At 45.0% G+C, this 19722-nt stretch overlaps 1 protein-coding gene across 5 annotated transcripts in view; it reads left to right on the top strand.

The window, feature by feature from the left end:
- Positions 1-19722, top strand: part of LOC128694359 (transmembrane protein 62) — a 374754-nt gene that overhangs the window by 80272 nt on the left and 274760 nt on the right. For 3 of the 5 annotated variants that reach the window (XR_011393093.1, XM_070093497.1, XM_070093500.1), the window contains exon 2: positions 16207-16274. The exons of the other annotated variants lie outside the window; for them this stretch is intronic. Coding sequence is in view for 2 of the 3 variants with exons in the window: in XM_070093497.1 (XP_069949598.1) it covers positions 16229-16274 (46 nt within the window). In the remaining variant the exon portion in view is untranslated. The remainder of the gene's footprint in view (positions 1-16206; positions 16275-19722) is intronic. 5 annotated transcript variants of the gene reach the window in all.

The raw sequence follows: 19722 nt of genomic DNA on the forward strand, positions 1-19722 counted from the left end.
TACACCACTGTGACAGATGGCAAAGCAGAAGTCAGAGTGCACTGTGCTCAACCAGCAGGTAGGCAAGCCTGCCAGTGCTTACTGCAAGTGAACCACGTTACTTCACCTTTGGCGGGCTTGCCTGCGATTGGTCAATGAACCAAGGTACCGATTTAACCCTTTCAGGGTCCAAAGACAAAATCTGAAGGGGTGGCCCAGTGTCCAAGAAATTTTTAAAAAAAAAAAAAAAAAAAAAAATTATAGAATTAAAGATAATATTTTTGTGGAGATAATAAAACAAAACAAAACAAAAAATTTTCTGATAAGTACTTACCAAGATATAGAGGCGGGTGGTGGCAACATCAGCGACTTCCACAAAATCACGTTTCTTTATTTTACGTTTTTTTATACTTTTTTCTTTTTTTCTAATTTTTTACTTTTACTAGTAACATTTGTGGCCTGTGAGACCAATACTGTATATAATTTATATACATATATACACACTGTATTGAACACAATAACCGCACTAAAGTTATTATTGTAATAGTTTAAGGCTATTGTTTACTACAATAAACATGCACAAATGTTGTATAATACTAATGTTCTATTATATATTTACATATGTACAGTCACTGGACATGTTTCTAGAACTGCTGCAGCCTGTGGAAGTCCTTGAAACAAGGTACCATGCACAGAGGTACCTCATATTCCTCACACATAAACCGAGTGTCTTTGCATCTTTGTTGCTGTCATTTTGTTTGTGCACAGACAAACATCTCTTCTGAGCAAATTTCTTCTTAGTTGCAGAAAGCTGTATTATGAAATGATCACCTTCCCTCCTCAAACGCTTGGGTATTTCCTGAGGAGTTGAAGGACGGTTTTGTATAGCAGGTGTTGATACCTAGTACTTCATTATGAGTTGTCTGACAACAGACAAACAAAATTCACCATACGGTGGTCTGTTGCAGGTCTTCATTTGGTACATATTATATGCATTGAGCATTGAAATGTCTATGAGATGGAAGAAAAGTTTCATGTACCACTTGTAACTCTTACGTACACAATCAACAAAGCCTATCTGCATGTCACATTTGTCATCCAAACGCATATTTTGTGTATAATCAATCACTGTCACTGGTTTTCGAATACGTTCATTAGTCACTCTATTAACTTTGCTACTGTTTTGCATTTTGTTAGGGTGAATGGTTGTCAACAATGTGACATCTCGTTTGTCATGCCACCGTAATGCCATGATGTCATTGGCAGTAAACACCTGCACCTCACCACTACAAGTGCCTGCGTTGAACCTGGGTATATGTTTACGATTAGAACACACTGTGCCACATACATGTATATCTGTCATGTCCACTCGCAAGAAATCACTGAGTAAAGGGCTTGTGTACCAGTTATCAGTATATAATGTATGCCCCTTACCAAGATAAGGTGCCATCATGTTTCTCACTACATCACCTGAGATACCCAATAACATCCTGGTATCTTTCAATGTTTTACTTCCTGTTCTTACAATAATATCCAATACCAGGCTACTGTCACAGTCACAGAGTACAAACAGTTTTATACCAAAGTGTTGCCTCTTGCTCGGTATATACTGCTTGAATGACAGTCTACCTTTGAACAAAATCAGACTCGTCAATTACAAGATTCTTGAATGGATAAAATTGCATGTTGAACTTTTGTTTCAGATAAATAAAAACATTTCTAATCTTGTATAACCTGTCACTTCTGTCAGGCCTGGTTTTGTCAGAGAAGTGCAGCATATGTAACAGCAAGATAAACCTGTTCACTGGGATTTCACTGAAGGCCGGGGTACAAATTAGCTGATCTGTGGACCAGTATGATTTTATATTATGCTTATAGACATGGGACATAAGCATTATTGTTGCAAAAAGCAAATACATTTCAGCCACAGTTGTCTCTTTCCACCGGTGTAGTCTTGACTGTGGTGATATGATCGTATTTGCCATGGTGTACTCAAAATACATGTACTTGTTACTTTCCCTGACGGTAGTTTCCAGCAAGGGCTGCTCAAAGAATAGTTCAAAGAATTTCAGTTCATTTGCAGTGTTTCCAAGGGAACAAGATGGTAGGATTCCACTTTGAGAGTCATCAAACTGGTGGGGCTTGGGAACAAAATTGGGATTTTGCTGCCAATCCCAGATGCGGTTTGCTGGTGGATACTGGACATCATAAGCTGGTTGTGGTTGTAGTTGTAGTTGTGGTGGGGTGGTGGCTGACGCTCTGCTTTGTCCTTGAGCTGAGGAGTCAGCGGCGTGGGTCCCAGCCTGGACTGGCGAGTCGTGCATGGCCGTGGCACTACCATCACCACTACCACTATCACCACCAATACCACCACATACTGATGCCTGTGGTCTATCCATGCCAAGTGTAGCCACATCATCCTCACTTTCACTGTCTATTCCTGGTGTAGGGCCATGAGATGTACTCCGGGGTGTACTCCGTCCCCTGGGCACTGCATAGGGGACACTACCCGAGCGCATATGACGGCGTATATACCGACGCTTCTCTGGTGAATGATTCCTCACTATCACTACTTGAATGATCATCAAGAGCAATAAAATCAGTCCGCATCACTATCATCAGCATTACTGAAGTCTGGCCACGCGAAAATATTAGTTTTCTCTTGCTACGAGGTACAACTGAACGTGACTGAGACGTGCCCACACCAGAGATAAAAGGTTGAGGATTGTCAGGATTTTCTGCACTATTTTCAATATCCTGGTCATTGCTTTTGGTCAATAATTGATCAAAGCCATAGAATTCTTCTTCATTTCTACTTCCATCAGAGTCTGAACTATCAGTTACGAAGAGGAGAGTCCCAGTTCACCTCAGAGTGAGAGCTGCCTTGCAGCGAGGCATGGTGAACAAAGGTAACTGAGGTGGTGTTCCCACAATGCCATGTAGGCGCCTGGAACTTTTGTTTATGGCGGGTGCACACACACCACACAGACCCATTCTCTCAAATGTAGGCCTACCTGCCTTCTTGCACTAAATTTGACGCCGCTAGAATTTTGGTGTAGATCTATGGTTTGGACCCTCAACGTATAGCCATAGATCTACTGCACAGACCCTGAAAGGGTTAATGATAGGTACCGTATCGCTCGTTAAACCCTTAGCACCTGGTTCGCTGGTTGTGAGGCAGTCTATATGGGGGTGTGACATACGCTGAATAAATTGTAACATACTCTTTGCATGCCACACCCCCTCCCCAAAAGGGCTCTAATGGCCAGGACTACGCCTCCACCTCCATGGGTACAGTGCTGCCATGGCATTGAACAGTAAAGGAACCGCCTTTCCTCTCAGCCATCCAACTCATTAAATAGGGCTCAACTTTTCTCTAGACTCAGTCAAACTTTATCCTAGAGAAAGACTGCAGACAGTAGGGCTAACTTTGGTTCAAGACACCTGTGGATGGCAGCAGATTGTCCCCTTGCTAAATAAACCCCACCAGCATTATTAAAAAAAAAGATATTTATAAAGGGGGGGGGGGGGGAAGAGCTAAGCTACCCATATGGTCCCTAAAACATCCTAACCTAAATTAAGCATGAGAAAGTGAATCAGCCAGCTCATTGTCTTTGCCAGCAATATGTATGACTTTTATGTTGTAGGGTTGCAGCCTGAGACTCCATCTCATCAGATGTGTGTTGTGGTTTTTCATGGTGTTGAGGTAGACAAGAGGATTGTGATTGCTGTAGACTGTGACCACCTAGGACGACTGCCCCACGTAGACCTCGAAATGTTCCAATGCAAGTATCAGAGCTAGGGCTTCTTTTCCTATGGTGGCGTAGGCCCTTTGGTGAGGTTGATACTAGGCAGAGAAGTAAGCGACAGGCTGCAACCGCTCTTCCCCAGATTTTTGTAGGAGTACTGCTTCTATCCCTGATTCACATGCATCAACCTTTAATACAAAAGGTTTTGAAAAATTGAGAGACAGGAGAATGGGTGCAGTTCATAGTAGCCATTTGACTTTTTTAAATTCTTGTTGACACTCTCCGGTTCATTGAAATTTTTGTTTCTGACTGGTAAGCAAGGTGGGGGGGCCTACGGCATCCTCAAAGTTCTTACAGAATCGTCTATAGAAACCTACCATCCCTAAGAAATGCTGGAGGGATTTTCTATCATGAGGTACTGGGTAATTCTTAATGGCAAGAATTTTAGCAAACTTAGGGGCTACACTACCATTACCTACTTCATGGCTCAAAAAAGTAATAGTAGACTGGCCAAAGGATGGCTTAAAAAAAATTAACATTTAATTGGAAACTCTTAAACTTCTCAAAGAGATCTTTAAGTCGGGAAACATGTTGGTCCCACATATTGAAAACTACTGCTATATCGTCCAGATAAGCGGCCGTGCCTTCAAGTCCTTTAATAGCCTGATGGATTAGCTTCTGGAACGTTGCCAGTGAGTTCCATATTCTGAATGGAGTCACTGTAATTATGAAGGCAGAGATTTCCTTCACTTTATCTGTCAAAAGTACCTGATAGTAACCTTGAAGGAGGTCTAGTTTGGAAACAAAAGTACACTTACCCACAAAGTCCGCTATGTCATCCAAACATGGCAGAGGTTAAGCATCTGGAATAATGATCTCATTCACCTTATTGTAGTCTATACACATTCGAAAACCTCCATCAGACTTCTTAACAAGGATGCACGGTGAAGCCGATGGACTGGATGACTCCTTCACTAATCTGTGTTCTAACAGAAATGCTACCTCCTGTTGAAGTAGCCTCTGTTTTTCAGGATTAGCTCTGTAGGGGGAGAGTTTAATAAGCTTAGTGTTTCCTGTGTCTACATTTTTTTGGGGACATCCGAAACTATGTCAGGGTAAGTTTGTAAGAGGGCAGTTAGACTTATTTCATTTTTAGACAGCCCCAACATTAACCCTTTCGGGGTTTCGGCCTTACTAGTACGGCTTATGCACCAGGGTTTTTGACATGCCTGGAGTTTACCTGGAGTTTACCTGGAGAGAGTTCCGGGGGTCAACGCCCCCGCGGCTCGGTCCGTGACCAGGCCTCATGGTGGATCAGAGCCTGATCAACCAGGCTGTTGCTGCTGGCTGCACGCAAACCAACGTACGAGCCACAGCCTGGCTGGTCAGGAATCGACTTTAGGTGCTTGTCCAGTGCCAGCTTGAAGACTGCCAGGGGTCTGTTGGTAATCCCCCTTATGTATGCTGGGAGGCAGTTGAACAGTCTCGGGCCCCTGACACTTATTGTATGGTCTCTTAACGTGCTAGTGACACCCCTGCTTTTCATTGGGGGGATGTTGCATTGTCTGCCAAGTCTTTTGCTTTCGTAGTGAGTGATTTTCGTGTGCAAGTTCGGTACCAGTCCCTCTAGGATTTTCCAGGTGTATATAATCATGTATCTCTCCCGCCTGCGTTCCAGGGAATACAGGTTCAGGAACCTCAAGCGCTCCCAGTAATTGAGGTGTTTTATCTCCGTTATGCGCGCCGTGAAGGTTCTCTGTACATTTTCTAGGTCAGCAATTTCACCTGCCTTGAAAGGTGCTGTTAGTGTGCAGCAATATTCCAGCCTAGATAGAACAAGTGACCTGAAGAGTGTCATCATGGGCTTGGCCTCCCTAGTTTTGAAGGTTCTCATTATCCATCCTGTCCTTTTTCTAGCTTTTGCGATTGATACAATGTTATGGTCCTTGAAGGTGAGATCCTCCGACATGATCACTCCCAGGTCTTTGACGTTGGTGTTTCGCTCTATTTTGTGGCCAGAATTTGTTTTGTACTCTGATGAAGATTTAATTTCCTTGTGTTTACCATATCTGAGTAATTGAAATTTCTCATCATTGAACTTCATATTGTTTTCTGCTGAACTTCATATTGTTTTCTGCAGCCCACTGAAAGATTCGGTTGATGTCCGCCTGGAGCCTTGCAGTGTCTGCAATGGAAGACGCTGTCATGCAGATTCGGGTGTTATCTGCAAAGGAAGACAGTGCTGTGGCTGACATCCTTGTCTATGTCAGATATGAGGATGAGGAACAAGATGGGAGCGAGTACTGTGCCTTGTGGAACAGAGCTTTTCACCGTAGCTGCCTCGGACTTTACTCTGTTAACGACTACTCTCTGTGTTCTGTTAGTGAGGAAATTATAGATCCATCGACCGACTTTTCCTGTTATTCCTTTAGCACGCATTTTGTGCGCTATTACGCCATGGTCACACTTGTCGAAGGCTTTTGCAAAGTCTGTATATATTACATCTGCATTCTTTTTATCTTCTAGTGCATTTAGGACCTTGTCGTAGTGATCCAATAGTTGAGACAGACAGGAGCGACCTGTTCTAAACCCATGTTGCCCTGGGTTGTGTAACTGATGGGTTTCTAGATGGGTGGTGATCTTGCTTCTTAGGACCCTTTCAAAGATTTTTATGATATGGGATGTTAGTGCTATCGGTCTGTAGTTCTTTGCTGTTGCTTTACTGCCCCCTTTGTGGAGTGGGGCTATGTCTGTTGTTTTTAGTAACTGTGGGACGACCCCCGTGTCCATGCTCCCTCTCCATAGGATGGAAAAGGCTTGTGATAGGGGCTTCTTGCAGTTCTTGATGAACACGGAGTTCCATGAGTCTGGCCCTGGGGCAGAGTGCATGGGCATGTCATTTATCGCCTGTTCGAAGTCATTTGGCATCATGATAACATCGGATAGGCTTGTGTTAACCAAATTTTGTGGCTCTCTCATAAAAAATTCATTTTGATCTTCGACTCTCAGTCTGGTTAGGGGCTTGCTAAAAACTGAGTCATATTGGGACTTGAGTAGCTCACTCATTTCCTTGCTGTCATCTGTGTAGGACCCATCTTGTTTAAGTAGGGGCCCAATACTGGATGTTGTTCTCGACTTTGATTTGGCATAGGAGAAGAAATACTTTGGGTTTCTTTTGATTTCATTTATGGCTTTTAGTTCTTCCCGCGATTCCTGACTCCTATAAGATTCCTTTAGCTTGAGTTCGATGCTTGCTATTTCTCTGACCAGTGTCTCCCTACGCATTTCAGAAATATTGACCTCTTTTAGCCGCTCTGTTATTCTTTTCCGTCGCCTGTAAAGGGAGCGCCTGTCTCTTTCTATTTTACATCTACTCCTCCTTTTTCTTAGAGGAATAAGCCTTGTGCATACATCGAGTGCCACCAAGTTAATCTGTTCTAGGCATACGTTGGGGTCAGTGTTGCTTAGTATATCTTCCCAGCTTATATCGGTTAGGACTTGGTTTACTTGGTCCCACTTTATGTTTTTGTTATTGAAGTTGAATTTGGTGAATGCTCCCTCGTGACTAGTCTCATTGTGTCTGCCTGGGGCTCCACTCATACATGTCTGAACCTCAATTATGTTGTGATCTGAGTATATTGTTTTTGATATGGTGACATTTCTTATCAGATCATCATTGTTAGTGAAGATGAGGTCTAGTGTATTCTCCAGTCTAGTAGGCTCTATTATTTGCTGGTTTAAATTGAATTTTGTGCAGAGATTTAAAAGCTCGTGTGAGTGTGAGTTTTCATCAGAGCTGCCTCCTGGTGTTATTACTGCAACAGTATTATTTGCAATATTCCTCCATTTTAGGTGCCTTAAGTTGAAATCCCCCAGGAGCAAGATGTTGAGTGCAGGAGCTGGAAGATTTTCCGGACAGTGGTCAATTTTTAACAGCTGTTCCTGGAATTGCTGGGATGTTGCATCCGGAGGCTTGTAGACTACCACAATGACTAGGTTTTGGTTCTCGACCTTTACTGCTAAAACTTCCACTACATCATTTGAGGCATTTAGCAGTTCTGTGGAAACAAGTGACTCTGCAATGTACAGGCCAACCCCCCCCCCCTTTTGCCTGTTCACTCTGTCACATCTGTATAGGTTGTAACCTGGGATCCATATTTTGTTGTCCAAGTGATCCTTTATGTGGGTCTCAGTGAAAGCCGCGAACATTGCCTTTGCCTCTACAAGCAGTCCACGGATGAAAGGTATTTTGTTGTTTGTTGCTGGCTTTAGACCCTGTATATTTGCAAAGAAGAATGTCATCGGACTGGTGGTATTGTTGGTACTGGGGGGGATTTTTTTTCCAGCATTAGTATCTGTATCTGTTGGTTTGGAGTGGAGGCCATCGACTGTGGTTCCACTCCAGGAATGACTGGATTTGGTGTACGATTTCTGCCATTTCCTGCCAGTTTTTTTTCCTTCCTGCCACTAAAAAACCTCTCCCTCTTGAGTGGCTGTGGCTACCCAGGTTTTCCCATGGCCTGGATGTTTTGTATCTTTTTGTACCCTTTAGATGGTGTGCCTGGCAATTTAAGTTATAGCACAGTCTTTCCTGTACTGAAGAGGTACACATTTCAGGGTGAAAAAGCTTACAGGAAGGGAGTTTGCATTTTCCTGCTAGCATTTTCATGCTAGTACGCATAAATTCTAGCGCCCTCAAATCTAGCAAGAGAAAGCTGGTAGGCATACATATGAAAGAATGGGTCTATGTGGTCAGTGTGCACAGTATAAAAAAATCCTGCAGCTCACAGTGCGTAATTAGAAAAAAAAACTGTGTTTTTGGTTTAAAACAGCGACTTTGCACTGTATTTTCATATGAGATTTATTTTTGTATTTTAGTTTTCCTGGTATCATTGTATAGAATGGAAGACATATTACAGAAATTGAGATGATTTTGACTGGTTTTACAATGAAAAGTACCTTGAAATTGAGCTCAAAGTAGCAGAAATGTTCGATTTTTACCAAAGTTCAAATGTAAACAGATCATGCTAAGCGTCCAATACACGTCAACTGGTGAGTCTAATATTCTTTCACAAGTGCACCGATATTATTTATACCATTTCTACACTAATGCAGTAGTCTGCATAACAGTAAATCCTTTTTTTTTATTTGTGAGAATAAAAAATCAAAGTGGAAAGCAAGAGAAATGTAAGAGGGGCCTGGGGATGTGACTAATGAACAGAGGAAATGTTATTTTAGTGCCAGAAATGTCTTTCTTGTTTATTCTGGACCCTATTTGGAAATTGGCATCTTTTGAAATTTGTGTGAAATTGGCAAAATTGCTAAATTCTGACCACTTTATTGGATACTGTGCTTATGGGAGATTCTAAAGAAAAATTGCAAAGGTTAGTGGATGAGTTTGAGAATGTGTGTAAAGGTAGAAAGTTGAAAGTGAACATAGAAAAGAGTAAGGTGATGAGGGTATCAAATGATTTAGATAAAGAAAAATTGGATATCAAATTGGGGAGGAGGAGTATGGAAGAAGTGAATGTTTTCAGATACTTGGGAGTTGACGTGTCGGCGGATGGATTTATGAAGGATGAGGTTAATCATAGAATTGATGAGGGAAAAAAGGAGTGGTGCGTTGAGGTATATGTGGAGTCAAAAAATGTTATCTATGGAGGCAAAGAAGGGAATGTATGAAAGTATAGTAGTACCAACACTCTTATATGGATGTGAAGCTTGGGTGGTAAATGCAGCAGCAAGGAGACGGTTGGAGGCAGTGGAGATGTCCTGTCTAAGGGCAATGTGTGGTGTAAATGTTATGCAGAGAATTCGGAGTGTGGAAATTAGGAGGTGTGGAGTTAATAAAAGCATTAGTCAGAGGGCAGAAGAGGGGTTGTTGAGGTGGTTTGGTCATTTAGAGAGAATGGATCAAAGTAGAATGACATGGAAAGCATATAAATCTATTGGGGAAGGAAGGAGGGGTAGGGGTTGTCCTCGAAAGGGTTGGAAAGAGGGGGTAAAGGAGGTTTTGTGGGCAAGGGGCTTGGACTTCCAGCAAGCGTGCATGAGCATGTTAGATAGGAGTGAATGGAGACGAATGATACTTGGGACCTGACGATCTGTTGGAGTGTGAGCAGGGTAATATTTAGTGAAGGGATTCAGGGAAACCGGTTATTTTCATATAGTCGGACTCGAGTCCTGGAAATGGGAAGTACAATGCCTGCACTTTAAAGGAGGGGTTTGGGATATTGGCAGTTTGGAGGGATATGTTGTGTATCTTTATACGTATATGCTTCTAAACTGTTGTATTCTGAGCACCTCTGCAAAAACAGTGATAATGTGTGAGTTTGGTGAAAGTGTTGAATGATGATGAAAGTATTTTCTTTTTGGGGATTTTCTTTCTTTTTTGGGTCACCCTGCCTCGGTGGGAGACGACCGACTTGTTGAAAAAAAAAAAATAATAAATATATTTTGACATGATACATGGTTGTACAAAGGAATATAATAGTTGAGTGTATATGCCAACAGCCCATTGTATGCAAAGCATTTTGGGCAAATTTAAAATTAATTTAAGATTAATAAGGATGTAACAGATTAACCCTTTGACTGTCGAAACCCCCAATACTGAGGTGTCTCCTGGTGTGGCAAAATTGAAAAAAAAATTACTTTTTTCTTATGAAATGATAGAGAACTTTTCCCGATTGTAATGACGCCAAAAAAATGAAATTTGATGGAAAACTGACGGAATTACGCTCTCACGAAGTTAGCGACCTCGGTGATATTTACAAATCTGCGATTTCGCCCACTTTGAACCCTATTTTTGGCTAATTCCATTGTTCCAGTCGACCAAATTCATAGCTGTATCTTTAGAACTCCGTTTTCTCTATCGATTGAGTACAAGAAACTCCCCATTTACAGTTAGACAGAAGTCGATGGTTGTACTGGAGTGTCTAACTTTGTCATTCAGTCAGTCTAGTCATTCATTAAGTCAGTCTAGTCATTCAGTAAGCCAGTCAAGTCATTCAGTGAGTCAGTCAAGTCATTCAGTAAGACAGTCAAGTCATTCAGTAATTCAGTCAGGTCACTGTAAGTCAGTCAAGTCACTCTGCAAGTCAGTCAAGTCATTCAGTCAGGTCACTGTAAGTCAGTCAAGTCATTCAGTCAGTCAAGTCACTCAGATATGGTAAACATGAGGAAATTAAATCTTCATCAGAGTACAAAACAAATTCTGGCCACAAAATAGAGCGAAACACCAACGTCAAAGACCTGGGAGTGATCATGTCGGAGGATCTCACCTTCAAGGACCATAACATTGTATCAATCGCATCTGCTAGAAAAATGACAGGATGGATAATGAGAACCTTCAAAACTAGGGAGGCCAAGCCCATGATGACACTCTTCAGGTCACTTGTTCTATCTAGGCTGGAATATTGCTGCACACTAACAGCACCTTTCAAGGCAGGTGAAATTGCCGACCTAGAAAATGTACAGAGAACTTTCACGGCGCGCATAACGGAGATAAAACACCTCAATTACTGGGAGCGCTTGAGGTTCCTAAACCTGTATTCCCTGGAACGCAGGAGGGAGAGATGCATGATTATATACACCTGGAAAATCCTAGAGGGACTAGTACCGAACTTGCACACGAAAATCACTCGCTACGAAAGCAAAAGACTTGGCAGACGATGCAACATCCCCCCAATGAAAAGCAGGGGTGTCACTAGCACGTTAAGAGACCATACAATAAGTGTCAGGGGCCCGAGACTGTTCAACTGCCTCCCAGCACACATAAGGGGGATTACCAACAGACCCCTGGCAGTCTTCAAGCTGGCACTGGACAAGCACCTAAAGTCAGTTCCTGATCAGCCGGGCTGTGGCTTGTACATTGGCTTGCATGCAGCCAGCAGCAACAGCCTGGTTGATCAGGCTCTGATCCACCAGGAGGCCTGGTCACAGACCGGGCCGCGGGGGCGTTGACCCCCGGAACTCTCTCCAGGTAAACTCCAGGTAAACTCAATAAGTCAGTCAAATCACTCAGTAATTCAGTCAAGTCACTCAGTAAGTCATTCAGTAATTCAGTCAACTCACTCGGTAAGTCAGTCAAGTCATTCATTAAGTCAATCAAGTCGCTCAGTAAGTCATTCAGTCAATCACACAAACTCATGTTTACCCCTTTTTCTGTATACAAAGTACCACTTCATTACGGCTACAGGTTATCTCTTGTCCAGTATGTTTGTTTCTTTGTTAATTGTAAGACTTAAGTGCTTCAACCTCTTCGTGCCACTTTCAGCAACACTGGTGTGGCTACTGGGTGTCATGATTGCTTGACAGATATTAGATACAGTAATTAAAATACCATAAAACAATTCACAAACACAGCTGCCTTGTTGCAGAGAAAGACTGGACTGGACACGTATGAATTACGAGTGGCAGGGGATGGTGGGAGGGCTCCCTGGCTGCTCCACAACTAGGCGGCCGCTTGAGCAAAAGAGATTTTTTTTTCCTTCCCACAAACTGAACCGTGTTAAATTAATTATACGACATGTTACAAAAGATTGTGCAGCAATTCTTCAATTGTGCAATACCCCAATCGTGCCAAATAAACTCGTGCTAAATGATGGTTTACTGTATTACTAATATGACGTCTCAAGACATTAGACACTCTTACTGATTTTAATATGTACCTGCACACCAGTACAGTGTATAAGTTTATTTAGGTACAGGTATATATAAGTATACATGTACCTGTACCTAATATATAAAATATGAAATAACTTTTAAAAACACTTGAAATTTTGGAGTTTCCAGACATAATGGAGAGACGTGCTGCTTATGGAACTCACGGAGAATGTAAACAAACTGGTTGGAGCACGGTGACCGTATTAGAAAGTCAGGTGGGAGAAGCCATATAGAGAGTTTTGGTCATAATTTGAAGTGTCCATATTAGCGGAATGCCACAAAGCGAAATGCTATAGAGAGAGGCCCTACTGTATACCTTGTACATATACTTGTAGAAATAAAGATATTATTATTATTGCAGTATATTCCCTTATGTTCCTGCCTGCTCGTCTAGCTTTTCCACTAGTCTGTTGTGTGGTACACTGTCAAAAAGCCTTCTTACAGTCCAAGAAGATGCAGGCTATCCATCTCATTCTCTCCTGTCTTGTGTCTGTCACTTCGTTGTAAAACTCAAATAGGTTTGTGATGCAGGATTTCCCTTCCCTGAAGCCATTATGGTTGTCATGTATGAGCCCATTCCTTTCTAGGCACTCCACCCCATTTCTGATAATCTTCTTCGTCCCTTTACATACTTCACCTATCAGCAACACAGGTCTGTAATTTAGTGCAGCCTGTCTCTCCTTTCTTAAATATTGGGACTACATTTGCTGTCTTCCACACTTCAGGTAGTTGTCCTGTTTTGATAGATTTGTTGATTGTTGTTAGTGGCACATGCAGTGCATCGGCTCCCACTCTCAGGACCCAAGGAAAGAGGTTATCTGAGCCCACCGCCTTTGAGATAGCTACTCTCCATAGCAGTTTCTTCACCTCGGTTTTGTGCAATGTGTCCAGCACTTGCTGGTGCACCCTACTACCTCTGTTTGCTGGAAGCCTGTGCATGCTTGTGTGTGCGTGCGTGTGTGCTTGTGTGTGCGTGCGTGCGTGTGTGCTTGTGTGTGCGTGCGTGCATGTGTGCTTGTGTGTGCGTGCGTGTGTGCTTGTGCGTGTGCGTGCGTGTGCGAGTGTGTGTGTGTGTGTGTGCGAGTGTGTGTGCGAGTGTGTGTGCGAGTGTGTGTGCGAGTGTGTGTGCGAGTGTGTGCGAGTGTGTGCGAGTGTGTGTGTGCGAGTGTGTGCGTGCGAGTGTGTGTGTGCGAGTGTGTGTGTGCGAGTGTGTGTGTGCGAGTGTGTGTGTGCGAGTGTGTGTGCGCGAGTGTGTGTGCGCGAGTGTGTGTGCGCGAGTGTGTGTGCGCGAGTGTGTGCACGAGTGTGTGCGCGCGAGTGTGTGCGCGCGAGTGTGTGCGCGCGCGCGCGAGTGTGCGCGCGCGAGTGTGCACGCGCGAGTGTGTGCGTGCGAGTGTGTGTGCGCGAGTGTGTGTGCGCGAGTGTGTGTGCGCGAGTGTGTGCGCGGGTGTGTGTGCGCGGGTGTGTGTGCGCGGGTGTGTGTGCGCGGGTGTGTGTGCGCGGGTGTGTGCGCGCGCGGGTGTGTGCGCGTGGGTGTGTGCGCGCGGGTGTGTGCGCACGGGTGTGTGCGCGCGAGTGTGTGCACGCGAGTGTGTGTACTCACCTAGTTGTACTCGCCTAGTTGTACTCGCCTAGTTGTACTCGCCTAGTTGTACTCGCCTAGTTGTACTCGCCTAGTTGTACTCGCCTAGTTGTACTCACCTAGTTGAGGTTGCGGGGGTCGAGTCCGAGCTCCTGGCCCCGCCTCTTCACTGATCGCTACTAGGTCACTCTCCCTGAGCCGTGAGCTTTATCATACCTCTGCTTAAAGCTATGTATAGATCCTGCCTCCACTACATCGCTTCCCAAACTATTCCACTTACTGACTACTCTGTGGCTGAAGAAATACTTCCTAACATCCCTGTGATTCATCTGTGTCTTCAGCTTCCAACTGTGTCCCCTTGTTACTGTGTCCAATCTCTGGAACATCCTGTCTTTGTCCACCTTGTCAATCCTCTCAGTATTTTGTATGTCGTTATCATGTCCCCCCTATCTCTCCTGTCCTCCAGTGTCGTCAGGTTGATTTCCCTTAACCTCTCCTCATAGGACATACCTCTTAGCTCTGGGACTAGTCTTGTTGCAAACCTTTGTGTGTGTGTGCTTGTGTGTGTATGTGTGTGTATGTGTGTTTGTGTGTGCGTTTGTGTGTGTGTGTGTTTGTGTGTGTGTTTGTGTGTGTGTGTGTTTGTGTGTATGTGTGTGTATGTGTGTGTATGTGTGTGTGCGTTTGTGTTTGTGTGTGTTTGTGTGTATGTGTGTGTGTGTGTGTATATGTGTTTGTGTGCGTATGTGTGTGTGTGTGTGTGTGTGTTTGTTTGTGTGTGTGTATGTGTGTGTGTGTGTGTTTGTGTGTGTTTTTGTGTGTTTGTGTGTGTATGTGTGTGTGTGTGCATGTGTGTGTGTGTGTGTATGTGTGTGTTTGTGTGCGTATGTGTGTTTGTGTGTGTTTGTGTGTGTGTATGTGTGTGTGTGTGTGTACTCACCTATTTGTACTCACCTATTTGTGGTTGCATGGGTCGAGTCACAGCTCCTGGCCCCGCCTCTTCGCTGATTGCTACTAGGTCCTCTCTCTCCCTGCCCCATGAGCTCTATCATACCTAGCCTTAAAACTATGTATGGTTCCCGCCTCCACTACGTCACTTTCTAGGCTATTCCACGGCCTGACTACTCTATGACTGAAGAAATACTTCCTAACATCCCTTTGATTCATCTGAGTCTTCAACTTCCAATTGTGACCTCTTGTGTCTGTGTCCCATCTCTGGAACATCCCGTCTTTGTCCACCTTGTCTATTCCGCGCAGTATTTTATATGTCGTTATCATGTCTCCCCTGACCCTCCTGTCCTCCAGTGTCGTCAGGCCGATTTCCCTCAAAATTTCTTCGTAGGACAATCCCCGTAGCTCTGGGACTAGTCTTGTTGCAAACCTTTGCACTTTCTCTAATTTCTTGACGTGCTTGACTAGGTGTGGATTCCAAACTGGTGCTGCATACTCCAGTATGGGCCTGACATAAATGGTATGCAGAGTCTTAAACGAATCCTTACTGAGGTATCGGAACGCTATCCGTAGGTTTGCCAGGCGCCCGTATGCTGCAGCAGTTATCTGATTGATGTGCGCCTCAGGAGATATGCTCGGTGTTATACTAACCCCCAGGTCTTTTTCCTTGAGTGAGGTTTGCAGTCTTTGGCCATCTAAACTATATTGTGTCTGCGGTCTTCTTTGCCCTTCCCCAATCTTCATGACTTTGCATTTGGCAGGGTTAAATTCAAGGAGCCAGTTGCTGGACCAGGCTTGTAGCCTGTCCAGGTCTCTTTGTAGTCCTGCCTGATCCTCATCCGATTTGATTCTTCTCATTAACTTCGCATCATCTGCAAACAAGGACACCTCTGAGTCTATCCCTTCCTTTATGTCGTTCACATATACCAAGAACAGCACAGGTCCTAGGACTGACCCCTGTGGAACCCCACTTGTCACAGGCGCCCACTCTGACACCTCGTCGCGTACCATGACTCGTTGTTGCCTCCCTGACAGGTATTCTCTGATCCATTGCAGTGCCTTTCCTGTTATGTGTGCCTGATCCTCTAGCTTTTGCAGTAACCTCTTGTGAGGAACTGTGTCGAAGGCCTTCTTGCAGTCCAAAAATATGCAGTCGATCCACCCCTCTCTCTCTTGTCTTACTTCTGTCACCTTGTCATAAAACTCTAGTAGGTTTGTGACACAGGATTTTCCTTCCCTGAAACCGTGCTGGTTGTCAATTATACACTTGTTTCTTTCCAGGTGCCCCACCACTCTCCTCCTGATGATCTTCTCCATGACCTTGCATACTATACAAGTTAGTGATACAGGTCTGTAGTTTAGTGCCTCATGTCTGTCTCCCTTTTTAAAAATTGGGACTACATTTGCCATTTTCCATACCTCAGGGAGTTGCCCAGTTTCAAGTGATGTATTGAAGATCTTTGTTAATGGCTCACACAAAATCTCTGCTCCCTCTTTAAGGACCCATGGAGAGATGTTGTCTGGTCCCATTGCCTTTGAGGTGTCAAGTTCGCATAGCAGCTTCTTCACCTCCTCCTTGGTTATATGTACCTCATCCAGCACTTGCGGGTGTGCCCCCCTGTTCTGATTTCCTGGAGTCCTACTGGGTTCCACTGTAAATACCTCTTTAAATCTTGTGTTGAGCTCTTGACATACCTCTTGGTCGTTTCTTGTGAATTCCCCATCACCCTTCCTCAGTCTGATTACCTGGTCCTTGACTGTTGTTTTCCTCCTGATGTGTGTGTGTGTGTGTGTGTGTGTGTGTGTGTGTACTCACCTAGTTGTACTCACCTAGTTGAGGTTGCGGGGGTCGAGTCCGAGCTCCTGGCCCCGCTTCTTCACTGATCGCTACTAGGTCACTCTCCCTGAGCCGTGAGCTTTATCATACCTCTGCTTAAAGCTATGTATGGATCCTGCCTCCACTACATCGCTTCCCAAACTATTCCACTTACTGACTACTCTGTGGCTGAAGAAATACTTCCTAACATCCCTGTGATTCATCTGTGTCTCCAGCTTCCAACTGTGTCCCCTTGTTACTGTGTCCAATCTCTGGAACATCCTGTCTTTGTCCACCTTGTCAATTCCTCTCAGTATTTTGTATGTCGTTATCATGTCCCCCCTATCTCTCCTGTCCTCCAGTGTCGTCAGGTTGATTTCCCTTAACCTCTCCTCGTAGGACATACCTCTTAGCTCTGGGACTACTCTTGTTGCAAACCTTTGCACTTTCTCTAGTTTCTTCACGTGCTTGGCTAGGTGTGGGTTCCAAACTGGTGCCGCATACTCCAATATGGGCCTAACGTACACGGTGTACAGGGTCCTGAATGATTCCTTATTAAGATGTCGGAATGCTGTTCTGAGGTTTGCCAGGCGCCCATATGCTGCAGCAGTTATTTGGTTGATGTGCGCTTCAGGAGATGTGCCTGGTGTTATACTCACCCCAAGATCTTTTTCCTTGAGTGAGGTTTGTAGTCTCTGGCCCCCTAGACTGTACTCCGTCTGCGGTCTTCTTTGCCCTTCCCCAATCTTCATGACTTTGCACTTGGTGGGATTGAACTCCAGGAGCCAATTGCTGGACCAGGTCTGCAGCCTGTCCAGATCCCTTTGTAGTTCTGCCTGGTCTTCAATCGAGTGAATTCTTCTCATCAACTTCACGTCATCTGCAAACAGGGACACCTCAGAGTCTATTCCTTCCGTCATGTCGTTCACAAATACCAGAAACAGCACTGGTCCTAGGACTGACCCCTGCGGGACCCCACTGGTCACAGGTGCCCACTCTGACACCTCGCCACGTACCATGACTCGCTGCTGTCTTCCTGACAAGTATTCCCTGATCCATTGTAGTGCCTTCCCTGTTATCCCTGCTTGGTCCTCCAGTTTTTGCACCAATCTCTTGTGTGGAACTGTGTCAAACGCCTTCTTACAGTCCAAGAAAATGCAATCCACCCACCCCTCTCTCTCTTGTCTTACTGCTGTCACCATGTCATAGAACTCCAGTAGGTTTGTGACACAGGATTTCCCGTCCCTGAAACCATGTTGGCTGCTGTTGATGAGATCGTTCCTTTCTAGGTGTTCCACCACTCTTCTCCTGATAATCTTCTCCATGATTTTGCATACTATACATGTCAGTGACACTGGTCTGTAGTTTAATGCTTCATGTCTGTCTCCTTTTTTAAAGATTGGGACTACATTTGCTGTCTTCCATGCCTCAGGCAATCTCCCTGTTTCGATAGATGTATTGAATATTGTTGTTAGGGGTACACATAGCACCTCTGCTCCCTCTCTCAATACCCATGGGGAGATGTTATCTGGCCCCATTGCCTTTGAGGTATCTAGCTCACTCAGAAGCCTCTTCACTTCTTCCTCGGTTGTGTGCACTGTGTCCAGCACTTGGTGGTGTGCCCCACCTCTCCGTCTTTCTGGAGTCCCTTCTGTCTCCTCTGTGAACACTTCTTTGAATCTCTTGTTGAGTTCTTCACATACTTCACGGTCATTTCTTGTTGTCTCTCCTCCTTCCTTCCTTAGCCTGATTACCTGGTCCTTGACTGTTGTTTTCCTCCTGATGTGGCTGTACAACAGTTTTGGGTCAGATTTGGCTTTCGCTGCTATGTCATTTTCATATTGTCTTTGGGCCTCCCTTCTTATCTGTGCATATTCGTTTCTGGCTCTACGACTGGTCTCCTTATTCTCCTGGGTCCTTTGCCTTCTATATTTCTTCCATTCCCTGGCACACTTGGTTTTTGCCTCCCTGCACCTTTGGGTAAACCATGGGCTCATCCTGGCTTTTTCATTATTCCTGTTACCCTTGGGTACAAACCTCTCCTCAGCCTCCTTGCATTTTGTTGCTACATATTCCATCATCTCATTAACTGGCTTCCCTGCCAGTTCTCTGTCCCACTGAACCCCGTTCAGGTAGTTCCTCATTCCTGTGTAGTCCCCTTTCTTGTAGTTTGGCTTCATTCGTCCTGGCCTTCCTGCTTCTCCCTCCACTTGTAGCTCTACTGTGTATTCGAAGCTTAAAACCACATGGTCACTGGCCCCAAGGGGTCTTTCGTATGTGATGTCCTCGATATCTGCACTACTCAAGGTGAATACTAAGTCCAGCCTTGCTGGTTCATCCTCTCCTCTCTCTCATGTAGTGTCCCTTACGTGTTGGCACATGAAGTTTTCCAGTACCACCTCCATCATCTTAGCCCTCCATGTATCTTGGCCCCCATGTGGGTCCAAGTTCTCCCAATCGATCTCCTTGTGGTTAAAGTCACCCATGATCAGGAGCTTTGCCCTGCATGCATGAGCTCTTCTGGCCACTCTAGCCAGTGTGCGCGAGTGTGTGCGTGCGAGCGTGTGTGCGCAAGTGTGTGTACGCGAGTGTGTGCGCGCGTGTGTGCGAGCGAGTGTGCGCACGCGAGTGTGTGCGCGCGAGTGTGTGTGTGCGCGAGTGTGTGCACGAGTGTGTGTGCGGGTGTGCGCACGTGTGTGCGTGCGTGTGCGCATGAGTGCGCGCGAGTGCGCACAAGTGTGTGTGCGCAAGTGTGTGCACGCGAGTGTGTGCGCACGAGTGTGTGCGCACGAGTGTGTGCGCGCGAGTGTGCGCGCGCGAGTGTGTGCGCACGAGTGTGTGCGTGCGAGTGTGTGCGCGCGAGTGTGCGCGCGCGAGTGTGTGCGCGCGAGTGTGTGAGCGTGAGTGTGCGAGCGTGAGTGTGCGCGCGCAAGTGTGTGCACGCGAGTGTGTGCGCGCGAGTGTGTGCGCGTAAGTGTGTG

Source organism: Cherax quadricarinatus, chromosome 43 (genome assembly GCF_038502225.1).
Source record: "Cherax quadricarinatus isolate ZL_2023a chromosome 43, ASM3850222v1, whole genome shotgun sequence".
NCBI classification, from domain to species: Eukaryota; Metazoa; Arthropoda; class Malacostraca; order Decapoda; family Parastacidae; genus Cherax; species Cherax quadricarinatus.